This window comes from Triticum dicoccoides, chromosome 1A (assembly GCF_002162155.2).
Source record: "Triticum dicoccoides isolate Atlit2015 ecotype Zavitan chromosome 1A, WEW_v2.0, whole genome shotgun sequence".
Lineage (NCBI taxonomy): Eukaryota > Viridiplantae > Streptophyta > Magnoliopsida > Poales > Poaceae > Triticum > Triticum dicoccoides.
This window is the reverse complement of record NC_041380.1, coordinates 591,112,358-591,136,238: the sequence shown is the minus strand read 5'-3', so window position 1 is coordinate 591,136,238 and position 23,881 is coordinate 591,112,358. Positions and strand designations below refer to the sequence as shown.

The window sequence follows — 23,881 nt, the reverse complement described above, 5'->3', positions numbered from 1 at the left end:
TGGAAGCGATGCTAGGTAGCACAAGCAACCGAAAATGCGAAGCTCGGTGTAGGAAGGTGGCGTGCCGAACAAAAGATGATGAGGAGCAAAATTCCCGCGAGTGCGACAGGGACGGATGTTGAGGAGTAGTGATGCGCTGGCGAGCGCGTCAGGCCAGAAACGTGGTGGCACGTTGGCGTGAAAGAGGAGGGTGCGAACGCAGTCATTAAGAGTGCGAAGCACGCGCTCAGCACGGCCATTTTGTTGCGAAGTGTACGGGCAAGTGAGACGAAAAATCGTGTCGTGTGTGGCGAGAAGTTTGCGGATTGCAAGATTATCGAACTCCTTCCCGTTGTCTGTTTGCAACGCATGAATGGGGCGACCAAACTGCATGGAGACATAGGAGTAGCGGTGAGAGGGCAACAGAATCTGACTTTCGTCGCAACGGGAAGGTCCACACATAGTGCGAAAAATCATCAAGAATAACTAGATAATAGAGATAGCCCGTGTTACTTGCAACAGGAGAGGTCCAAACATCACTATGAATTAACTCAAATGGGTATGAAGCAACATGCGAGGAAGTGCTAAAGGGTAAACGAGTATGTTTGCCGAGACGACAAGCATGACAAGTGTGATTGTCGATCTTATTACACGTGAATGAAAAACTGCGAAGAATATGACGAAGGGTGGCAGTGTTGGGATGACCAAGACGACCATGCCAAAGGTCCACTCCAGCGGAAAGCGCCATGGGTGCAGACGGAGGATGTGGATGAGTGGACCGGGTAGAGATCGTCGGGGCTGTCACATCGGTGGAGCACCATCTGGGTACGGGCATCCTTAACAGAAAAGCCAAACATGTCAAATTCAACGGTGAAAGGATTTTCACATGTAAGAGAACGAACAGAAACAAGATTTTTAATGATGTCAGTGTTGGGGAACGTTGCAGAAAACAAAAAATTTCCTATGGTTTCACCAAGATCCATCTATGAGTTCATCTAGCAACGAGTGATCGGATTGCATCTACATACCTATGTAGATCACGCGCGGAAGCGTTCAAAGAACGGGGATGAGGAAGTCGTACTCGACGTGATCCAAATCACCGGAGATCCTAGCGCCGAACGACGGCACCTCCGCGTTCAACACACGTACGGTCAGCATGATGTCTCCTCCTTCTTGATCCAGCAAGGGGAAGGAGAGGTTGATGAAGATCCAGCAGCACGCCGGCGTGGTGGTGGATGCAGGGGTCACCGCAGCAGGGCTTCGCCGTTCTACTACGAGAGGGAGAGGTGTAGCAGGGGAGAGGGAGGCGCCAAGACTCAAGGGTGTGGCTGCCCCTCCCTCCCCACTTTATATAGGCCCCCTAGGGGGCGGCGGCCAAGGGGTGGAGTGCCCCCCAACCCAGGTGGGGCGCCCCCACCCTAGGGTTCCCAACCCTAGGCGCATGGGGTGGGCCAAGGGGGGCGCACCAGCCCACTATGGGCCGGTTCCCCACCCCACTTTAGCCCATGGGGCCCTCCGGGATGGGTGGACCCACCCGGTGGACCCCCGGGACCCTTCCGGTGGTCCCTGTACAATACCGGTGACCCCCGAAACTCTCCCGATGGCCAAAACTGCACTTCCTATATATAATTCTTCACCTCCGGACCATTTCGGAACTCCTCGTGACGTCTGGGATCTCATCCGGGACTCCGAACAACTTTCGGGTTACTGCATATTCATATCTGTACAACCCTAGCGTCACCGAACCTTAAGTGTGTAGACCCTACGGGTTCGGGAGACATGTAGACATGACCGAGACGGCTCTCCGGTCAATAACCAACAGCGGGATCTGGATACCCATGTTGGCTCCCACATGCTCCTCGGTGATCTCATCGGATGAACCACGATGTTGAGGATTCAAGCAACCCCGTATACAATTCCCTTTGTCAATCGGTACGTTACTTGCCCGAGATTCGATCGTCGGTATCCCAATACCTCGTTCAATCTCGTTACTGGCAAGTCACTTTACTCGTACCGTAATGCATGATCCCGTGACCAGACACTTGGTCACTTTGAGCTCATTATGATGATGCATTACCGAGTGGGCCCAGAGATACCTCTCCGTTATACGGAGTGACAAATCCCAGTCTTGGTCCGTGTCGATCCAACAGACACTTTCAGATACACCCGTAGTATACCTTTATAGTCACCCAGTTATGTTGTGACGTTTGGTACACCCAAAGCACTCCTACGGCATCCGGGAGTTACATGATCTCATGGTCTAAGGAAAAGATACTTGACATTGGAAAAACTCTAGCAAATGAACTATATGATCTTGTGCTATGTTTAGGATTGGGTCTTGTCTATCACATCATTCTCCTAATGATGTGATCTCGTTATCAATGACATCCAATGTTCATAGTCAGGAAACCATGACTATCTGTTGATCAACGAGCTAGTCAACTAGAGGCTTACTAGGGACATGTTGGTGTCTATGTATTCACACATGTATTACGATTTCCGGATAACACAATTATAGCATGAATAAAAGACAATTATCATGAACAAGGAAATATAATAATAATTCTTTTATTATTGCCTCTAGGGCATATTTCCAACAGTCTCCCACTTGCACTAGAGTCAATAATCTAGTTACATTGTGATGGATCGAACACCCATGGAATTCTGGTGTTGATCATGTTTTGCTCTAGGGAGAGGTTTAGTCAATGGATCTGCTACATTCAGGTCCGTATGCACTTTACAAATATCTATGTCTCCATCTTGAACATTTTCACGAATGGAGTTGAAGCGACGCTTGATGTTCCTGGTCTTCTTGTGAAACCTGGGCTCCTTGGCAAGTGCAATAGCTCCAGTGTTGTCACAGAAGAGTTTGATCGGCCCCGACGCATTGGGTATGACTCCTAGGTCGGTGATGAACTCTTTCACCCAAATTGCTTCATGCGCTGCCTTCGAGGCTGCCATGTACTTCGCTTCACATGTAGATCCCGCCACGATGCTCTGCTTGCAACTGCACCAGCTTACTGCCCCACCATTCAAAATATACATGTATCCGGTTTGTGACTTAGAGTCATCCAGATCTGCGTCGAAGCTAGCATCGACGTAACCCTTTACGACGAGCTCTTCGTCACCTCCATAAATGAGAAACATTTCCTTAGTCCTTTTCAGGTACTTCAGGATATTATTGACCGCTGTCCAGTGTTCCTTGCCGGGATTACTTTGGTACCTACCTACCAAACTTACGGCTAGGTTTACATCAGGTCTGGTACACACCATGGCATACATAATAGAACCTATGGCTGAGGCATAGGGGATGACACTCATCTCTTCTATATCTTCTGCCGTGGTCGGACATTGAGCTGAGCTCAATTTCACACCTTGCAACACAGGTAAGAACCCCTTCTTTGACTGATCCATATTGAACTTCTTTAATTTCTTATCAAGGTATGTGCTTTGTGAAAGGCCTATGAGGCGTCTTGATCTATCTCTATAGATCTTGATGCCTAATATATAAGCAACTTCTCCAAGGTCCTTCATTGAAAAACTCTTATTCAAGTAGGCCTTAATGCTGTCCAAAAGCTCTATATCATTTCCCATCAAAAGTATGACATCTACATATAATACGAGAAATGCTACAGAGCTCCCACTCACTTTCTTGTAAACGCAGGCTTCTCCATAAGTCTGCATAAACCCAAACGCTTTGATCATCTCATCAAAGCGAATATTCCAACTCCGAGATGCTTGCACCAGCCCATAAATGGATCGCTGGAGCTTTCATACCTTGTTAGCATTCTTAGGGTCGACAAAACCTTCCGGCTGCATCATATACAATTCTTCCTTAAGGAAACCATTAAGGAATGCCGTTTTGACGTTCATTTGCCATATCTCATAATCATAGTATGCGGCAATTGCTAACATAATTCGGACGGACTTCAGCTTTGCTATGGGAGAGAAGGTCTCATCGTAGTCAACCCATTGAACTTGTCGATAACCCTTAGCGACAAGACGAGCTTTATAGATGGTCACATTACCATCCGCGTCTGTCTTCTTCTTAAAGATCCATTTATTTTCTATGGCTCGCCGCTCAACGGGCAAGTCAGTCAAAGTCCATACTTTGTTTTCATACATGGATCCTATCTTGGATTTCATGGCTTCCAGCCATTTGTCGGAATCCGGGCCCGCCATCGCTTCTTCATAGTTCGAAGGTTCATCGTTGTCTAACAACATGATTTCCAAGACAAGGTTGCCGTACCACTCTGGTGCGGAACGTGTCCTTGTGGACCTTCGAAGTTCAGTAGGAGCTTGATCAGAAGTATCTTGATCATCATTATTAACTTCCTCTCTAGTCGGTGCAGGCACCTCACGAACATTTTTTTGAGTTGCGCCACTTTTCGGTTCAAGAGGTAATACTTCATCAAGTTCTACTTTCCTCCCACTTACTTCTTTCAAGAGAAACTCCTTCTCTAGAAAGGATCCATTCTTGGCAACAAAGATCTTGCCTTCGGATCTGAGGTAGAAGGTATACCCAATAGTTTCTTTAGGGTATCCTATGAAGACGCATTTTTCCGACTTGGGTTCGAGCTTTTCAGGTTGAAGTTTCTTGACATAAGCATCGCATCCCCAAACTTTTAGAAACAACAGCTTAGGTTTCTTCCCAAACCATAATTCATACGGTGTCGTCTCAATGGATTTCGACGAAGCCCTATTTAAAGTGAATGCGACAGTCTCTAAAGCATAGCCCCAAAATGATAGCGGTAAATCGGTAAGAGACATCATAGATCGCACCATATCTAATAGAGTGCGATTACGACGTTCGGACACACCATTACGCCGAGGTGTTCCAGGCGGCGTGAGTTGTGAAACTATTCCACATTTTCTTAAGTGTTTGCCAAACTCGTGACTCAAGTATTCTCCTCCACGATCTGATCGCAAGAACTTGATTTTCCTGTCACGTTGATTCTCAACCTCACTCTGAAATTCCTTGAACTTTTCAAAGGTCTCAGACTTGTGTTTCATTAAATAGACATACCCATATCTACTCAAGTCATCAGTGAGGGTGAGAACATAACGATAGCCACCGTGAGCCTCAACACTCATTGGACCGCACACATCAGTATGTATGATTTCCAATAAGTTGGTTGCTCGCTCCATTGTTCCTAAGAACGGAGTCTTGGTCATTTTACCCATGAGGCATGGTTCGCACGTGTCAAATGATTCGTAATCAAGAGACTCTAAAAGTCCATCTGCATTGAGCTTCTTCATGCATTTGACACCTACGTGACCAAGGCGGCAGTGCCACAAGTATGTGGGACTATCATTATCAACCTTACATCTTTTGGTACTCACACTATGAATATGTGTAGCATTACGCTCGAGATTCATTAAGAATAAACCATTCACCATCGGAGCATGACCATAAAACATATCTCTCATATAAATAGAACAACAATTATTCTCGGATTTAAATGAGTAGCCATCTCGTATTAAACGAGATCCTGATACAATGTTCATGCTCAAACTTGGCACTAAATAACAATTATTGAGGTTCAAAACTAATCCCGTAGGTAAATGTAGAGGCAGCGTGCCAACGGCGATCACATCGACCTTGGAACCATTCCTGACGCGCATCGTCACCTCGTCCTTCGCCAGTCTCCGCTTATTCCGCAGCTCCTGCTTTGAGTTACAAATGTGAGCAACCGCACCGGTATCAAATACCCAGGAGCTACTGCGAGTACTGGTAAGGTACACATCAATTACATGTATATCACATATACCTTTAGTGTTGCCGGCCTTCTTGTCCGCTAAGTATTTGGGGCAGTTCCGCTTCCAGTGACCACTTCCCCTTGCAATAAAAACACTCAGTCTCAGGCTTGGGTCCATTCTTTGGCTTCTTCCCGGCAGCTTGCTTACCGGGCGCGGCAACTCCCTTGCCGTCCTTCTTGAAGTTCTTCTTACTCTTGCCTTTCTTAAACTTAGTGGTTTTATTCACCATCAACACTTGATGTTCCTTTTAGATTTCCACCTCCGCTGATTTCAGCATTGAATATACCTCAGGAATGGTCTTTTCCATCCCCTGCATATTGAAGTTCATCACAAAGCTCTTGTAGCTCGGTGGAAGCGACTGAAGGATTCTGTCAATGACCGCGTCATCCGGGAGATTAACTCCCAGCTGAGTCAAGCGGTTATGTAACCCAGACATAGTGAGTATGTGCTCACTAACAGAACTGTTTTCCTCCATCTTACAGCTGAAGAACTTGTCGGAGACTTCATATCTCTCGACCCGGGCATGAGCTTGAAAAACCATTTTCAGCTCTTCGAACATCTCATATGCTCCGTGTCTCTCAAAACGCTTTTGGAGCCCCGGCTCTAAGCTGTAAAGCATGCCACACTGAACGAGGGAGTAATCATTGGTACGTGTCTGCCAAGCGTTCATAACGTCTTGTTCTGCAGGGAGAACAAGTGCTTCACCTAGCGGTGCTTGTAGGGCATAATCTTTCTTGGCAGCTATGAGGATGATCCTCAGGTTCCGGACCTAGTCTGTATAGTTGCTGCCATCATCTTTCAGCTTGGTTTTCTCTAGGAACGCGTTGAAGTTGAGGACAACATTGGCCATTTGATCTACAATACATGTTGTAAAGATTTTAGACTAAGTTCATCATAATTAAGTTCATCTAAATCAAATTATTCAATGAACTCCCACTCAGATAGACATCCCTCCAGTCATCTAAGTATAACATGATCCGAGTTAACTAGGCCGTGTCCGATCATCACGTGAGACGGACTAGTCAACATCGGTGAACATCTTCATGTTGATCGTATCTTCTATACGACTCATGCTCGAGCTTTCGGTCTTCTGTGTTCCGAGGCCATGTCTGTACATGCTAGGCTCGTCAAGTCAACCTAAGTGTTTGCATGTGTAAATCTGTCTTACACCCGTTGTATGTGAACGTTGAAATCTATCACACCCGATCATCATGTGGTGCTTCGAAACAACGAACTATCGCAACGGTGCATAGTTAGGGGGAACACTTTCTTGAAATTATTATGAGGGATCATCTTATTTACTACCGTTGTTCTAAGTAAACAAGATGCAAAAACATGATAAACATCACATGCAATCAAATAATAATAGTGACATGATATGGCCAATATCACATAGCTCCTTTGATCTCCATCTTGGGGCTCCATGATCATCTTGTCACCAGCATGACACCATGATCTCCATCATCATGATATCCATCATCGTGTCTCCATGAAGTTACTCGCCAACTATTACTTCTACTACTATGGCTAACACGTTTAGCAATAAAGTAAAGTAATTTACATGGCGTTTCTCAATGACACGCAGGTCATACAAAAAATAAAGACAACTCCTATGGCTCCTGCCGGTTGTCATACTCATCGACATGCAAGTCGTGATTCCTATTACAATAGCATGAACATCTCATACATCACATATATATCATTCATCATTCATCACAACTTTGGCCATATCACATCACAAAACACTTGCTGCAAAAACAAGTTAGACGTCCTCTAATTGTTGTTGCAAGTTTTACGTGGCTGCAATAGGGTTCTAGCAAGAACGTTTTCTTACCTACGTGAAAGCCACAACGTGATTTGTCAACTTCTATTTACCCTTCATAAGGACCCTTTTCATCGAATCCGCTCCAACTAAAGTGGGAGAGACAGACACCCGCCAGCCACCTTATGCAACTAGTGCATGTCAGTCGGTGGAACCGGTCTCACGTAAGCGTACGTGTAAGGTTGGTCCGGGCCGCTTCATCCCACAATACTGCTGAAGCAAAATAAGACTAGTAGCAGCAAGAAAGTTGACAACATCTACGCCCACAACAAATTATGTTCTACTCGTGCAAAGAGAACTACGCATAGACCTAGCTCATGATGCCACTGTTGCGGAACGTTGCAGAAAACAAAAATTTTCCTACGGTTTCACCAAGATCCATCTATGAGTTCATCTAGCAACGAGTGATCGGATTGCATCTACATACCTTTGTAGATCACGCGCGGAAGCATTCAAAGAACGGGGATGAGGAAGTCGTACTCGACGTAATCCAAATCACCGGAGATCCTAGCGCCGAACGGACGGCACCTCCGCGTTCAACACACGTACGGTCAGCGTGACGTATTCTCCTTCTTGATCCAGCAAGGGGAAGGAGAGGTTGATGAAGATCCAGTAGCAGGACAGTGTGGTGGTGGATGCAGGGGTCACCGCAGCAGGGCTTCGCCATTCTACTACGAGAAGGAGAGGTGTAGCAGGGGAGAGGGAGGCGCCAAGACTCAAGGGTGCGGCTGCCCCTCCCTCCCCCCTTTATATAGGCCCCCTAGAGGGGTGCGCCGGCCCTAGGAGATGGGATCTCCTATGGGGGGGCGGCGGCCAAGGGGTGGAGTGCCCCCCAAGCCAGGTGGGGCGCCCCCCACCCTAGGGTTCCCAACCCTAGGCGCATGGGGTGGGCCAAGGGGGGCGCACCAGCCCACTATGGGCTGGTTCCCCTCCCCACTTTAGCCCATGGGGCCCTTCGGGATGGGTGGCCCCACCCGATGGACCCCCGGGACCCTACCGGTGGTCCCGGTACAATACCGGTGACCCCCGAAACTCTCCCGATGGCCGAAACTGCACTTCCTATATATAATTCTTCACCTCCGGACCATTCCGGAACTCCTCATGACATCCGGGATCTCATCCGGGACTCCGAACAACTTTGGGGTACTGCATATTCATATCTCTACAACCCTAGCATCACCGAACCTTAAGTGTGTAGACCCTACGGGTTCGGGAGACATGTAGACATGACCGAGACGGCTCTCCGGTCAATAACCAACAGCGGGATCTGGATACCCATGTTGGCTCCCACATTCTCCTCGATGATCTCATTGGATGAACCACGATGTCGAGGATTCAAGCAACCCCGTATACAATTCACTTTGTCAATCGGTACGTTACTTGCCCGAGATTCGATCGTCGGTATCCCAATACCTCGTTCAATCTCGTTACCGGCAAGTCACTTTACTCGTACCGTAATGCATGATCCCGTGACCAGACACTTGGTCACTTTGAGCTCATTATGATGATGCATTGCCGAGTGGGCCCAGAGATACATCTCCGTTATACGGAGTGACAAATCCCAGTCTTGATCCGTGTCAACCCAACAGACACTTTCGGAGATACCCGTAGTATACCTTTATAGTCACCCAGTTACGTTGTGACGTTTGGTACACCCAAAGCACTCCTACGGCATCCGGGAGTTACACGATCTCATGGTCTAAGGAAAAGATACTTGACATTGGAAAAACTCTAGCAAATGAACTATACGATCTTGTGTTATGTTTAGGATTGGGTCTTGTCCATCACATCATTCTCCTAATGATGTGATCTCGTTATCAATGACATCCAATGTCCATAGTCAGGAAACCATGACTATCTGTTGATCAACGAGCTAGTCAACTAGAGGCTTACTAGGGACATGTTGGTGTCTATGTATTCACATATGTATTACGATTTCCGGATAACACAATTATAACATGAATAAAAGACAATTATCATGAACAAGGAAATATAATAATAATCCTTTTATTATTGCCTCTAGGGCATATTTCCAACAGTCAGGTGAAACGAGTACGTTAGAAAGATGCAATGGAATGGAGTTAGAAGGAAAAGCAGCATGGCCGACATGAGTGATGGGCATGGAAGAACCGTCGCCCACGGTAATGCGAGCAGCAGTGTGAACAGAGTGAGCGGTAAGAAGGTTATCGGGGTTGGCGGCCTTGTGAGCCGTGGCTCCGGTGTCCATGTACCAGTTGCTACCGCCAGTGTACTGCTGTGGCGTGGGGGCGGTGTGGAGGGCCGCTAGCAGCTCGGGGTCCCATGGTGCTGGCGGGAGGGCCGGGGCCGACGGCAGGGGCTGTGGCGGCGGCGCCGCAAACCCACTGGCCGTAGAGGGGCTGTAGAGCAGCGCCGGCGGATACGCCTGAGGGGCCGCGTACAGAGCCTGATGAGGGGTCGGACGGGCGCCAAAAACACCGGGGACGGGGGCGTGCGGTATGGGCATGGAGTATGCGTGAACAACCCCCGTCCAGGGGTTCTGGCCGGCCTGCCAGGGCGCCGGCGAGAGCGGGTGCTGCGGCTGGCGCGGCGCCCCGCCATGGGCAGCTGGCTGCTGCTGCTGCTTGCGTCCACCTCGGCCGCAATGCCCGCCCCGGCGCTGCTGCTGCTCGGCGGGGGGCGGCGGAGGGGCCTGCGGCGGCGCGGGATATGGGAACCCGGGCGGCGGTTGCGCATGGAGGGGCCCCTGGGCGAGCCGCGGCGGGGAAGCCGGAGCGGTGGGCGGTGCACCGCCGCGGGTTCCGGCGGTGAGAGCCGTATGGGTGGCCCGGGTGCGCGACATCCGCATCCTCCTCTCCTTCAGCTTCAGGTACGCGACGATCTTGAGGAAGGTCGGGTTGGTGATGAGAGGGATGTTGGAGGCGGCGTTCCCGAAGTCTTCGTTCAGGCCGGCGATGAGAGTGCTAAGGAGGAGCTCGTCGGAGACCTTCTCGCCGAGGTCACGGAGCTCGTCGACAAACTTCTTGAGGCGCATGCAATAATTGTCAACCGACGAGTCAAGCTGCTGGCACCCAAAAAACTCGCCGTGCAAGAAAACCTTGCGTTGGAGTGCGTTGTCGGTGAAGAGGCCGTTGAGCTTAGTCCAAACGGTGTGAGCGTCATCATCGACGGAGACCACCGTGTGGAAGAGGTCCTTCGAGATGGTGGTGTAGAACCAGTGGATAAGAGTGGCGTCGATGGACGTCCACTCCCCATCGTCCTCCATGAAGCGGGAGTCCACGGAGCCATCGATGTGATCCCGGAGATTGTACTCACGAAACACAAGGGAGAAGTACGTCTTCCAGGCATAGTAGGTGGAGGTGAGGTGATCGAGGACGACGGGAACCCGAGCGAGGATATTGAGATCACGGATGACGACGGGATCGGGGCCGTCGAAGGGGTTGGTGCGGCGGCTGCGGGTGGTACCGATGGAACCGGGGGAGGCCATGGCCGAGAGGGAAGGGCGACGGCGCGTGGTGAAGCGGCGCGGCGAGAGGGATGGCGGTGCGGCGGGTGGCGGCGCTGCGGGTTGCGGGCGGAAGTGCGAGCCGGCGGCGGCACACAGGGGACGGCGGCGCGGCGGCGAGGAGACGGCGGCGGCGGCGATGGGATCGTGGTGGCGGCGGCAGGAGTTATGGTTAGGATTGTAGGTATGATACCATGTTGGAAACAAATATTTTGGCAATACAACTCGATGTATTGATCGGTGCATAGCGCACGTATATATGGAATACAAGGTGAGCCACAACCTCAACTATACAATGACTAGGAGATAGACCGGACTATACAATATACATGCACAAACCATATATTCAACACGGACAAGTAGGTCCGCCAACAAAAATAACGTCATTTGATGGGTGAAAGCTCTTGGAAATGCCCTTAATTAGATAGAGCGGGCCGGTGGCGGCGTCACGGCCGGCCATGAGCGACCGAAGAAAGCAAAGCAACCAGGCCATGAATGCATTTTCACCGGCATGCAGTCCTCGAGACGGACTGAAACTCGGATCAGACGGATGGAGCGCTGGTAATTAGCACCACCACTAGCCGTTAACCCTTTTTGCACGATGGAGGACAAGGGCACGAGAGCACGCAGTGGGCGATCTCATTGGCCGGCCATTCCATCAGAGGGTGTATAGTCTGTCCTGTTTTCCCCGGCACACATCATTGCCTGCCTTCCCCGTGGCTGGTCACACCCGGCCCCTTTCCCTTTCCCTTCCCAAATTTCCGGCGGGTGTCCCTTCTCAATCATCACCGCTAAGCTAGCTCCGGCCAGGCGGCCAACACCACAAGCTAGATAGCAAATTCCTGTAGCTTGCCGTGTCGTGTCATCGTGTGTGCTTTAGCTACCACCCATGTCTATCTCTCAAACTCTCTCTGTGTGTTGGTTAGTTAACTAACAGCTGGTGCGTCGTGTGTTGTGTGTGCCCGCCCAAATTGTAGCTAGCCCGTCCTCTCCAATTCATCATGCATGCATGTCCAGATAAAACAAACCAACAATTTCGCTATCATATGCCCCACGACGTTAACCCCTCAGGATGAGTATTGTTAATTTATATTGAGCTTACATATTATTCAAGCATCAGATCGTGGGTTAAATGGCTTATGTCACGCATGTCATCCCGTCACCCGCACATGCGGTTCGAACGGCGGTTGTGGGTGGTGTTGGCTGCCAGTTTGGGTCATATATTACCGTGCATGCACGCACATGTACATTTTTTCCCCGATAAAGACGCACATGTACATATGCGTATATAGTTGTGTGAGGTTGGATGGTTGGTTGGGTCAGGATTTAATTTGAGCATCAGTTGGGACCGTTCACTCGGTTGGCACCTAATCGTCTCAACCTTAATTCTTCTATTCCGGAATCATTTTATGTCTAATGATGGTGAATGAATCTGGACGACGACGTGCCTACGCCTACTTTGTGCGTGTGCCTTGGATTGGATGCAGGGCCGGTCCTGAGATTTATGGGGCCCGGAGCGAGACTAGAATCAGGGGGTCCTCAATATAAACATCACAGTAATATTCAATATATGTATATGTGAATATTATTAATTAACAGTATAGTAAAATGCATGCAAAAATCAAATAATTTGCATTTTGCCTTAAAGTTTACCTCTCACATTGGTCGATGCAATTATATTTACTATGGTACCAATGTAAATCTCATTCAATAATTTTTTTAAGTTACCAAACTATTTAAGCTCCCTTGGAAATTTACAAACCTCACACCGTTTCTACTCACTATATAGCTATTTAAAAGATGTTCATGCTTCTTAGCATATCTCGGCCATCATTCAAGTGCCTCCTTATACATGTCCTTGATAAAAGAAATTGTTCTTGAAGCATTCAAACCATCTTCTAAGCTCTAGGGATAACATGGATAATGAGTTAAATGTCATAAACTATATGAGAAAACTGATGAGCGGAAGATTCAGTATATTACTAGAAATCATCTCCAGATCCAAAAGGCATTATTTTCTATCAACTTTGATCCTGGAGATTATGTTGAATTTTTTTCTAAAGGAAAGGAACTATTTGAATGTTTTTGAGAAAAGGGATTTTGCAGAATCACCACAAAACCATAAATTGATCGACAAGTCTCCTACAGAATTTGACGTAACTTAGTGGTCAATCCTGCTTCAGTAGACATCAGCCCATACTCATAATTTCTCTAAATTGAACAGTAACACCACAAACCCTAATTTTTGGATGCCAAACTTAAATCCTGCTCATGGTGACTATTTCTTTCGATCGAGCGCAAGGAAGGGGACAAATCTGAAAATCCATACAGTCCCACAAGATTCGATCAAAAAAGAGCGAAGCTATACTTACAACGGCCTGAAGACCAGCGTACATATGTGCTCCTCATCCCCCTTCCTTGCATCGACTGCGATGGCCTAGCCGCGATTGGGTCCTGAAGTTTGGCATTGGCGGCGCGCGATGGGCATCCACGACGGAACAAAAGGAGACGAGGGCATTGTGCGCTAGGGCCTCGGCAGGATTGGTCATGCCGCCCATGCATTGGGCCAGGCCCAATATCTCAGCGAGAGGAGGGATGGATGGATCGCAACGATGAAAACAGGAAAACTACGACGTGATCTGACCTGCTGCTGCGTAAGGCATACCAGGTCAAAGGGGGCCCCTGGATTTGGGGGGCCCGGGGCGGCCGCCCCCCTGCCCCCCCTCAGGGCCGGCCCTGATTGGATGCGTGCATGATTGATACGTACTGTAGATTGGACCAACCATTTTCATCTTGGAATGGAGCTAATTATAAGAGGGTGTTTGGATACGTTTTAGTCTCATGACTAAAAGTAGTGGGACTAAAACTTGCTAGCCTCACCTATGCTTGGATCCAAATACTAAAGAGACTAAAATCAAGTTATTGAGCATTTATTATCCTCCAAACCCTCCAATCCAGAACTCACATGTGTTAAAGGAGAGGCATTAAATGAGAAGAGAGAGGGCTAATACATATTTTAGTAGGTTTCCTATGACTAAAATTTTTTAGCCTCAAGACTAGTCCTAGCCTGTCTTTAGTCAGAGGTGCTCGGAACTTTAGCCTCTAAAAAAAACTATTTTTAGTCAGACTAAAAATAGTCCCTTGAATCCAAGCATCCTCTAAGCTAGCCACATCGATATCTAATCTACTAGCTAGTTCCCTTATCGTCTTGTCATCTTTATGTTCGTGCGGTCACTATCAAACCAGTGTCTCCACCTGTGAACTATATAGCCCTCCAAAATTGAGCTAAGAAAACAGATCCCAGATCGCTATCTAATCCCTTATCATCTTGTCATCTTTATGTTCGTGTGGTCACTATCAAACCAGTGTCTCCACCTGTGAGCTATATCAATGTATATAGCCCCAAAGTTTTGTCTGAATGCAATGCGAATGAAACGTCAGCGCCTGCCTTCTTCTAAGCATGTTCAGTTCAGTCTATCTAGGCCACTCGAACGCTTCACCCATCTACCGACGAACGCAAAAGGATGGCATGACAGCAACCTAACTATGTGTACTACTACTATATAGGTAATTACTGAGGAGATGCGGGAGATGACTGCCGCGGCTGAGGCGACCGAGGCGACCGAGCCGCCGATGCCGGAGCCACCGCCCGCGCCGCCGACCACGGTGAACGAGGAGTCTGCTGAGGAGCTGCGGGAGCGGGCGCCGCCGCCGGAATCATCTCCGCTAATCACGCAGGCACGTGAGGGGGATGGAGAGAGGGTGGTGGTCGTGCCGCCGCCGCCGGCATCGCCTCCGCTGATCAAGCCGGCGCTTGGGGGCGTGGTTCCGGCTGCCTTCTCGTCGTCTCCGGCGCTGCCACGGCCGCCAGGCTATGCTGCCTCCGAGTCTGACTCGGATCTGGATCACGATCCGTTCGCCAATCCGTCCGATGAAGTGCGTTGGAGAATTCGTTTCAAGATGACCGGAGGATGGAGATCTGGCGGGATGGTTTCGTGTAGATGCATCCGCGCTCAAGTTGGACGACGGTGAGGGATGAAGAACACGACATTTTGGCCGGGCGGTACCTGAATGCTGGTGAGATGATTCAAGCAGGTATGCGTTTGCATATTGATGTCTTTGAAATTCTTGTGCTGGATAGCTTGCAGGTTTCTTCTGGCGGGGAGGAGCAGATCGAGATAGTCGATCTAACCACTTCGGAGCATCAAATCACGAGACCGAATCCACGGATTGGAGGAAGGTTTTGGGTGCTTGTTGATGACGAAGAAGAGGAGGTCGAGGATCGTCACTCGGTTGCAGCCAAAGATCCAAAAGAAACGCCCTCCGACGTGATCTGCGAGGCGTTCAGCCCTGGGTACTCGGAAGAGGAGGTGGCCACGTTGGTTGACGACATTGTCCGGGCGATGATCCGGCGCGGATTGGGATGCATCCCGAGGATAAGGTGGAGGTTGTTCGCCGGAGTATTCACCAGAGGACGGCGGCGACTGCGATCCGGCCTTGGAAAGGGCCTCTACCTAAGGTATGCATCCAACCATTAACTTTGTCAGATTTCTTCATGCAAGATGCATGGACTCGTGTTGTTAGTAAGAAAAAGAAGAGGAAGGGGAGATCGGAGGCAGCGCCGCCGGCGCCGGAGACCAGCACGGCGACTGGGATCCGGGCGGCTAGGACTGCACGTTTGAATGCCATCTTGGGCCGTAATGGAGCTGTGGATGAGCGGGCCGGCTGTGAGCCCGTGCGTGGGTATGAGGCCCAACATGGGGGAGCTGAGGAGGGGCTTAGTGGACCGATTTTCAATGGGTATGTGGCCCAGGAAAATATGGTCTCTACCTCTGTGCATATCGGGCCATGCAGGAATTACGATCGGAGCGATCGCTCTTCTCTGCCGCCGCCTAGGGTAAGGAAGCGAACTGCGGTGCCCGGCTTCCCTCGGTGCGGACCTGGACGTGCCGCTCGTATTCCTCCTCTCTCTATGGCTGGGCGGGGAAACAATCCATCGGCCGATCCCAAGCTTCCTGCGGGTGCCGAGGCGGCGCCGGCTGGCCGTGGTGGCGGGCAACAAGGGCAGCGGACGGTGCTGCCGATAGGTCGTGGCGCACCGCCGGGGCTGAGACCCGCGGTCGCTGCAGGCCGTGGGACCCTGCCTGGCCCGTGACTGGCGCTGGCTGTGGGGGCGTCGCCGACTGCCGGGCGTGGCGGTCAGGGACCCAGGCCATCGGCTCTGGCTACAGTGCTACCTTCGGCTGTGGGGCGCGGAGTTGCTCCGCCGAGGCCACTGACAACTGCGGCTGTGGGCCGCGGTGCTGCTCCGCCGAGGCCTCCGGCGCATGCTTCGACCAATGGCCCAAGGCCGGCTGTCCAGGCCACTGCCGGCGTTCAGCCTCGTCCCGCGCCGCCGCCTAACTTCGTTACGAGGCCGACACAAAAACGCTCGGGCCCAACGCAGACGAGGCAGAACACGGTTGCTGGAGAGTCTTATGATCAGCGCCGAGGATAGTGGGGGGATGATGGTTATGATGCTTATGGGGATGGCCAACACCGTGGATCATCATCTACGGGAGGTGGTCGCGGTCTTGCCTGGCAGAGTGATGGTTCTGCTGAGAGGCCTTTTCTCGGCCCTCTGGGTGGTTTTATCGAGGGAGCTTCAGGCCCAGACTACCGGCAGAGAGGTGGCTACCGTGGACACCGTGGTGGTCGTGGTCGGTACCGCAGACAGCCTCCGCCACCGGCCGTTGTTGGCCATGAGGCTTCTGTCATGGCAGTCGGTCCCGTTCAGACGACTGAGCTGCCTAGCCAGGCGATGGAGGTCGTGACGGCACTGGCCAACGTGGAGGTTCCTGGGACGGGAGTTTCAGCTGAGGCAGGCGACAGGACTGATTCAGAGAGAGCGTCCAAGTGGGCGCGTAAGAAGGAGAAGATGCTATGCTATCGATGTGGTGAGAAGGGTCACTTCATTGCTGAGTGCGTGGCGGAGTTGTGCGATTCGTGTGGTAAGCCAGCACATGCCACGGGGGGTTGCCCTCTTCTGCGTGATCAGGTTCCGGCTCTTACAACGTATGGAGTATATTGTGCTGAGTTGATGTTCTTTGAATCCCCGGCTGCGAGAGAGATTCCGGTGGAGACGCTGAGTTTGACCACTGGAATTGTGAAAGCTACCCAGGGAGAGGTTTCGGAGGCTCAGATTGTGCAGAGACTTCAGGAACTGGCTCCAGGTGACTTCTAGTGGGAACTTGTCAGTATTGAGAACAATGTGTTCAGGGTTGACTTTCCAACTGTGGATGATTTGCAGAGATTGCTGAGCTTTGGGTTGTGCAGAGTTCCTGGCACTAAATGCATTCTGGAATTTCATGAGTGGAAGAAGGTGGAGCATAAGGGAAAGCCCCTTACTCAGGTTTGGTTACGGTTTTCCGGGGCTCCCTCTGAGCCTTTGACGGATGCTCGAGTTGTGGCTAGTTTGGGTATTATGGTTGGAAAAACTGAGAAAGTGGATATGGCTTTTACCTGCGCCCATGGGGTGGACCGACTTCTAGTGAGCGTTCTGGACATTGAGTTCGTCCCTGATGTGGTCAACTGGACTTATAGGGGAGAGGTGTTTCCTCTTGAGATTGAGTTTGAGGATGCAGATCTGTTTGCTGAGGCGATTAATGGGACTGATGTGGATATGCACGAGGGTGATGACAGCACGGGTGCTAGAGGGGCACCGACTGATGAGGCTGGACGAGAGAGGTCCAACGGATCAGGACCTGTTGCTCAGTTGCCTGGGGACGGACCCGGGGTAGAGCCGGCACCAGCTTCCTCGAAGCCTATGAGTTCTCCGCGGTTTGGGTCGTTTCAGCCAACTTCGGGGGGGGGGGAGGTGGCGCCTCAGGTGGCTTCGCTTTTCCCCCGTTCTCCCAGTGGTCGAGTTTCGGGAGATGACGGTTGCTGTGGAGGTTGTGCCTGGGGGGGAGTCCGGGGCAGGTGGCCTCGACATTATCTCCTCTTATCCTGGCGCCGGCGATGCTGACGATGGCCAGCCAGGGGGGAGGCCGTCCGTGGCAGGTGGCCCCGGATCCCTCTTCTCCGGCAGCAGCTAGAGCGGCCACATCTCCAATGGCGCAGGGTGGGGGTCTGGGGCAGATGGCCTCGCTCCCCCCTTCTCCTTCGGCAGTCAGGACGGCGACGCCCTTTGGCCAGAGGGGTGGGGTGGGGGAGTGCTCGGGCAGGCGGCGCCCGCGCTTCCCTCTCCTAGTTTACCGGCGGCCCAAGGCTTCGATATGAGACACTGGTCCGTGGGGCTTGGGTGCCCACCGCCGCTTCCTCCGGTTTCTCGGGAGGAGGTCATTGCTTTTGGTGGGATCCCAGACCCGGTATCTGTGGGGCGACGGATGAGTTCTAGTATCCAGGAGCATCCGGAGGTTGATGACATGCAGCAGAGGTGCGCTATGAGGGCGGCCAAGCTTCGTGACATTGAGGTCACTACGGGTATGTCTGTCAACGTGTCTAATTCTATCCTGCATTTTTTAATGAGGAGATTATTAATAATGCCAACCAATTAGGAGTTTTGCTAGGAAGTACTAATAGTGAAATTTCCAACTCAGTTAATGATCTCCTAGATTTGGAAGCGGAACGCGCTTTAGAAACAATTCGAAACCTAGAAGCGGTAAAACTCATGAATGATGCAGAGATTAATGCGAGGGGGTCAGAGTGCTCGATAATTTTTGTGCGGATCTTGCAGCATCCACTCCTGAATCTGAGGAAGAGGATGTAACTCTAGAGGATGCAGTAGCTAGACCCACTGAGCCCGGTTATGAGGACCGGATGGAGGACCAAAGTAAACCCAAACGTAAGTGGAAGCGGAAGATTTATCCCGTTTCTGCGGTTCGTAGGAGTTCTAGGATTCGGACTGCCAAAAAATTTCATGATGAAATATGAAAAGAATCTTTTGGAATAACAGAGGTCTGAAGGACTTGGCTAAAAGAAGGTTTCTTGCTGAGGCGTCTCTTGAGCATAGATTAGATTTTATTGCTCTCTCCGAAACTGGGAGGGATAACTTTGCGCCCCAGTTTCTCAACACTTTATCGGGTGGTGTCGATTTTGATTGGCATTGCCTTCCTCCGCGAGGAAGATCAGGTGGGATCTTGCTTGGAGTGAGATGCGATTCACTGGAAGTCCGAAGTGTAGTGATGGGTGACTTCGCGGTTAAGTTTCGGGTCGGGTCCAAAGTTGATGGGTTTAACTGGGCTCTGGTGGCGGTTTATGGTGCCGCACAACCCGAACTTAAACCGGAGTTTTTGGCGGACCTTGTTCAAATCTGCAGATCCGAGCAGCTCCCAATTTTAGTTGGGGGTGACTTCAACATCATTAGGAGGAGAGAGGAAAAGAATAATGATAATTTTGACGGCAGATGGTCGTTTATGTTCAATACCACTATTGAAAGCTTGGATCTGAGAGACATAGAGCTGTCGGGTAGAAAATTTACCTGGGCTAATGCGTTGCCAAACCCGACGTTTTAGAAGCTTGATCGAGTCCTCGCGAGTGTCGAGTGGGAACAGAAGTTCCCTCTCGTAACGGTTCAGGCTCTCTCGCGTGGAATTTCGGATCTCACACCTCTATTCGTGGACTCTGGTGAGCCAAATCACGTGGGAAACAAAAATACCTTTTTGTTCGAGCTGGCATGGTTTGAACGAGAAGGTTTCTTGGATCTGATTGCCAGGGAACGGGCTAAGGATGCAGGAGGTTCGACTTCTGTCGAGCGTTGGCACAATAAGATTAGGCATTTGAGAAGTTTCCTACGGGGATGGGCTAAACGTCTTAGTGGGATTTATAAGATTGAAAAGGAGAGGCTCCTTTCTCTGATTCAATCCCTAGATATAAAAGCCGAATCCATGATTTTGCAAGCCGCAGAGCTACGGGATAAACTAGATGCGGAGATGAGGTTGAAAGAACTTCTCCGCGAAGAAGAATTGAAGTGGGCGTTGTGGGCTAAGGTCCGCAGAGTGGTCCAGGGGGACGCAAACACTCAATTTTTTCACTTGATTGCTAATGGCAAGCATAGAAAGAAGAGAATCTTTCAGCTTGAACAAGATGAAGGAACTATTGTAGGTCAGGATAACCTGAAACTTTACATCACAGAGTATTATATGCAGTTATTTGGACCTCCAGAGGATAGTTGGGTGTCCCTCGATGAGTCTAGGATTGAGGATGTGCCTCAACTAACTGCTAATGATAATGAGACTTTGGTTGCACCATTCTCGGAGAAGGAGGTGTTTGATGCTATAGCGTAGATGAAAAATAATAAGGCTCCGGGGCCTGATGGATTTCCGGCGGAGTTTTACAAAAAAGTGTTGGCACATTATTAAGGGGGATCTACTACCAATGTTCCATGATGTTTTCTCTAGACAGCTTCAGCTATTTCACTTAAATTTTGGAACAATAACACTGCTTCCTAAGAAAACGGATGATGTGAGAATCGAGCAGTTCAGGCCGATCTGCCTTCTCAATGTTAGTTTCAAAATTTTCACCAAGGTTGGGACTAATCGGCTCACACAGATTGCGCATTCTGTGGTGCAGCATTCCCAAACTGCTTTCATGCCGAATAGAAACATCCTAGAAGGGATGGTGGTCCTTCATGAAACGCTCCATGAAATTCACTCAAAAAAATTGGATGGAGTTGTTTTTAAGATGGATTTCGAGAAAGCGCACGATAAAGTAAAATGGCCATTCCTACTACAGGCATTGCGTATGAAAGGTTTTGATGAAGTCTGGCGCCGCCAGGTGAATCCTATACGCAAAAAGGGAGTGTTGGAATTAAAGTGAATGACGAGATAGGTCATTATTTCCAGACACATAAGGGCCTGAGACAAGGGGATCCGATGTCCCCTATCCTGTTCAACATTGTAGTTGATATGTTGGCAATTTTGATAGGAAGGGCTAAGGAGGCTGGTCAAATGGGTGGCCTGGTACCTCTTCTCGTTGACGGAGGTGTGTCCATCCTTCAGTACGCCGATGATACAATCATCTTTATGGAGCATGACTTGGCCAAAGCGAGAAATATGAAGCTGGTGTTATGCTTATTTGAACAATTGACCGGGTTAAAGATTAACTTTCACAAAAGCGAGTTGTTCTGCTTTGGTAGAGCCAATGACGAAAAAGAGGCATATAGACAATTGTTTGGGTGCGATTTGGGGGCTTTACCTTTCACCTACTTAGGAATACCAATCCACCATCGTAAGTTGACAAACAGAGAATGGAAGTGCATCGAGGACCGATTTGAAAAGAAACTGAGTTGCTGGAAGGCAAGCTCATGTCATACGGAGGCCGATTAATTATGATAAATTCGGTTCTCACGAGTATGCCTATGTTTCTTTTGTCATTCTTCGAAGTCCCAGTTGGAGTTAGGAAAAGACTGGACTTTTATCGATCACGATTCTTTTGGCAGGGTGATGAAATCAAAAGAAAATACCGTTTAGCCAAATGGGATATCATCTATAGACCGAAAGACCAAGGGGGTCTTGGTATTGAGAATCTTGAAGTTAAGAACAGATGTCTTCTCAGCAAGTGGTTGTGGAAGTTATCCAGTGGGACTGACGCCACTTGGGCGCAAATCCTACGTACCAAGTATCTTCAAACCAAAACTTTGTCTCAGGTGACAGTAAGGCCGACTGATTCACCTTTTTGGAAATGGCTTATGAAAGTCAAACTTTCCATGTTTAATAGAATGAAGTTTATTGTTGGTAACGGTGCTAGTACGCGATTCTGGGAGGATACTTGGCTCGGAGAGACACCCTTAGCCATTCAATACCCGTCCTTGTATCGTATCGTTCAACGACGTGAGGTTTTTGTTGCAACGGTACTTCAATATATCCCCCATAATATTCTGTTCAGAAGGGCGTTAGTGGGCAATCGTTGGGAAGAATGGCTACATCTAGTAAGTAGACTGATGGAGGTTCAGCTTTCTCAGCAACCCGATGAATTACGCTGGAAGCTTACTAGGTCTGGAGTATTTACAGTTAAATCAATGTATGTTGATGTTATCAATTCAAGCTCGATTCCAGGTCCAAACATGTTTGGGCTGTCAAAGTCCCTTTGAAAATCAAAGTGTTTATGTGGTTTGTCCATAAACAAGTTATTTTAATTAAGGACAACTTGACAAAGCGTAATTGGACATGACCTACCAGGTGTAGTTTCTGAGCACCTTTTTCTTGATTGCCCGCTAGCCAAAGCATTATGGAGGACGGTATATATTACTTTTAATATTACTCCACCGAGTTCTATCAACACGTTATTTGAAACGTGGCTTAACGGGATAGAGCCCGAATTAGAGAAACATATTTGTGTAGGAGTATGCGCCTTGTTGTGGGCGCTCTGAAATTGCAGAAATGATTTGGTTTTTAACAGGACAACACGCATTCATTTTTTGCAGGTTATTTTCAGAGCCACGGCGTTGATCCGTACGTGGTCGTTACTCACTCCGACGGAGGCCATGGAGCGTTTGGTTACTGGATCTATCCGCTAGGAGATGGTAGCTCGGAATATCTTCAACCAGTTGGCTAGTTTACCTATCTCTCTTTTGCCAGCCGGTTGTGGCGTCCTTTATTTGGCTAGTTTGTCTTCTAGCCCTTTTTGGCTCTGTGTGAGCTATTCTTTACTTTTCGTTTGGAGACTTTGAGACCTTGTTGGAACCTATTTATTTGCTTTAATAAGATGGCCGTATGCATCGTTCTGATGCAAAGGCCGGGGAGTCCTCCCTTTTTGAAAAAAAGTAATTACTACATGGCACAGTTAACTAACTATGGCGCTTTTCAACACATGCTATAGTACTGCATGGAGCAACAATACACACTCTCTATCTCTAGCTATATATGAGCCTTTAATCAGTTTTAAAAACTCGTGAGCCTCCATATGAGCAGGACTAAACATTTTCCATGCTATTTAACTAATAACTTGCATGATGAACGTTCGGGATAGAACTGACTAGATCATAGTATTGTTTTCTTAAGGCATCTCCAACGCAGACTCTCAAATAGCTCGTGAACGTTCAGGATAGAATTGTCTGCACGCACTTCGCCATCCAACGCAGACCCGTATTTGTCCACGGACATGTCCGCTTGTTTGTTTTTTCGCAAACCGGAATCAAATCCGCCGGAGTTTGCTGGGAGTCTAGAGATCCACATGACAAATCAAAAGCCACCCCATACCCATCTCCCGCTTCGTCTGGATGACAGAAGATTGTTGCTGCGGAAGCACTACTTTTTGTGTTTTGTGGAAGATGATTAGGCGTTTGATAGATAGCATCTTTGAAGTTTGCCACTGATCAATTTGTTTCACTATTGTTTTCCCTCTCTTTTTGCCGTTAAATGCTATTCCCTCCTTCCCATAATATATGACGTTCTTTGACTACACTACTGTAAAAAAAACATTTTACATTATGGAACTGAGTAGTATAAGATTTGGCGGAAGCAAGCTATAAGCACTATGCCTTCTGTCAAACAAAAAACTTATTCACATAGTTTTTTTAGGCATCATGCAGTTTTTTACGAAAAGCTATTTGACATATTTGGCGGAAGGTTACATATAGCCGAGCTCTACTATTTGGCGGGAGCTCGATGAAAAATGCTATTTTTTAAGTTAATAAAGGCAGACATTTAACATATAAAGTTGGATGATCGGCTCTCATATCCGTGTCCATGAAACACGTCCATGAAGCGTGTCACCACTAGCCGTTAATCCTTTTTTGCGGGATGGATGACAAGAGCACGCAGGGCCATCGGGGTGTTTTTATTTTGTCTGTCCCGTTTGCCCCGGCAAACATCATTGCCACACCCCCTTTCCCTTTCCAAATTTCCGGCCGGTGT

The 23,881-nt window shown here is 49.1% G+C and overlaps 1 protein-coding gene across 1 annotated transcript; it reads left to right on the top strand.

Annotated features, from left to right (window-relative positions):
- Positions 1 to 14,590: 14,590 nt before the first annotated feature.
- Positions 14,591 to 22,691, top strand: LOC119348177. Its single transcript, XM_037616500.1, has 2 exons — positions 14,591 to 15,564; positions 22,450 to 22,691. The coding sequence occupies exons 1-2, from the start codon at positions 15,047 to 15,049 to the stop codon at positions 22,472 to 22,474; spliced, it is 543 nt and encodes a 180-aa protein (XP_037472397.1). The 5' UTR covers positions 14,591 to 15,046; the 3' UTR covers positions 22,475 to 22,691.
- Positions 22,692 to 23,881: the final 1,190 nt, after the last annotated feature.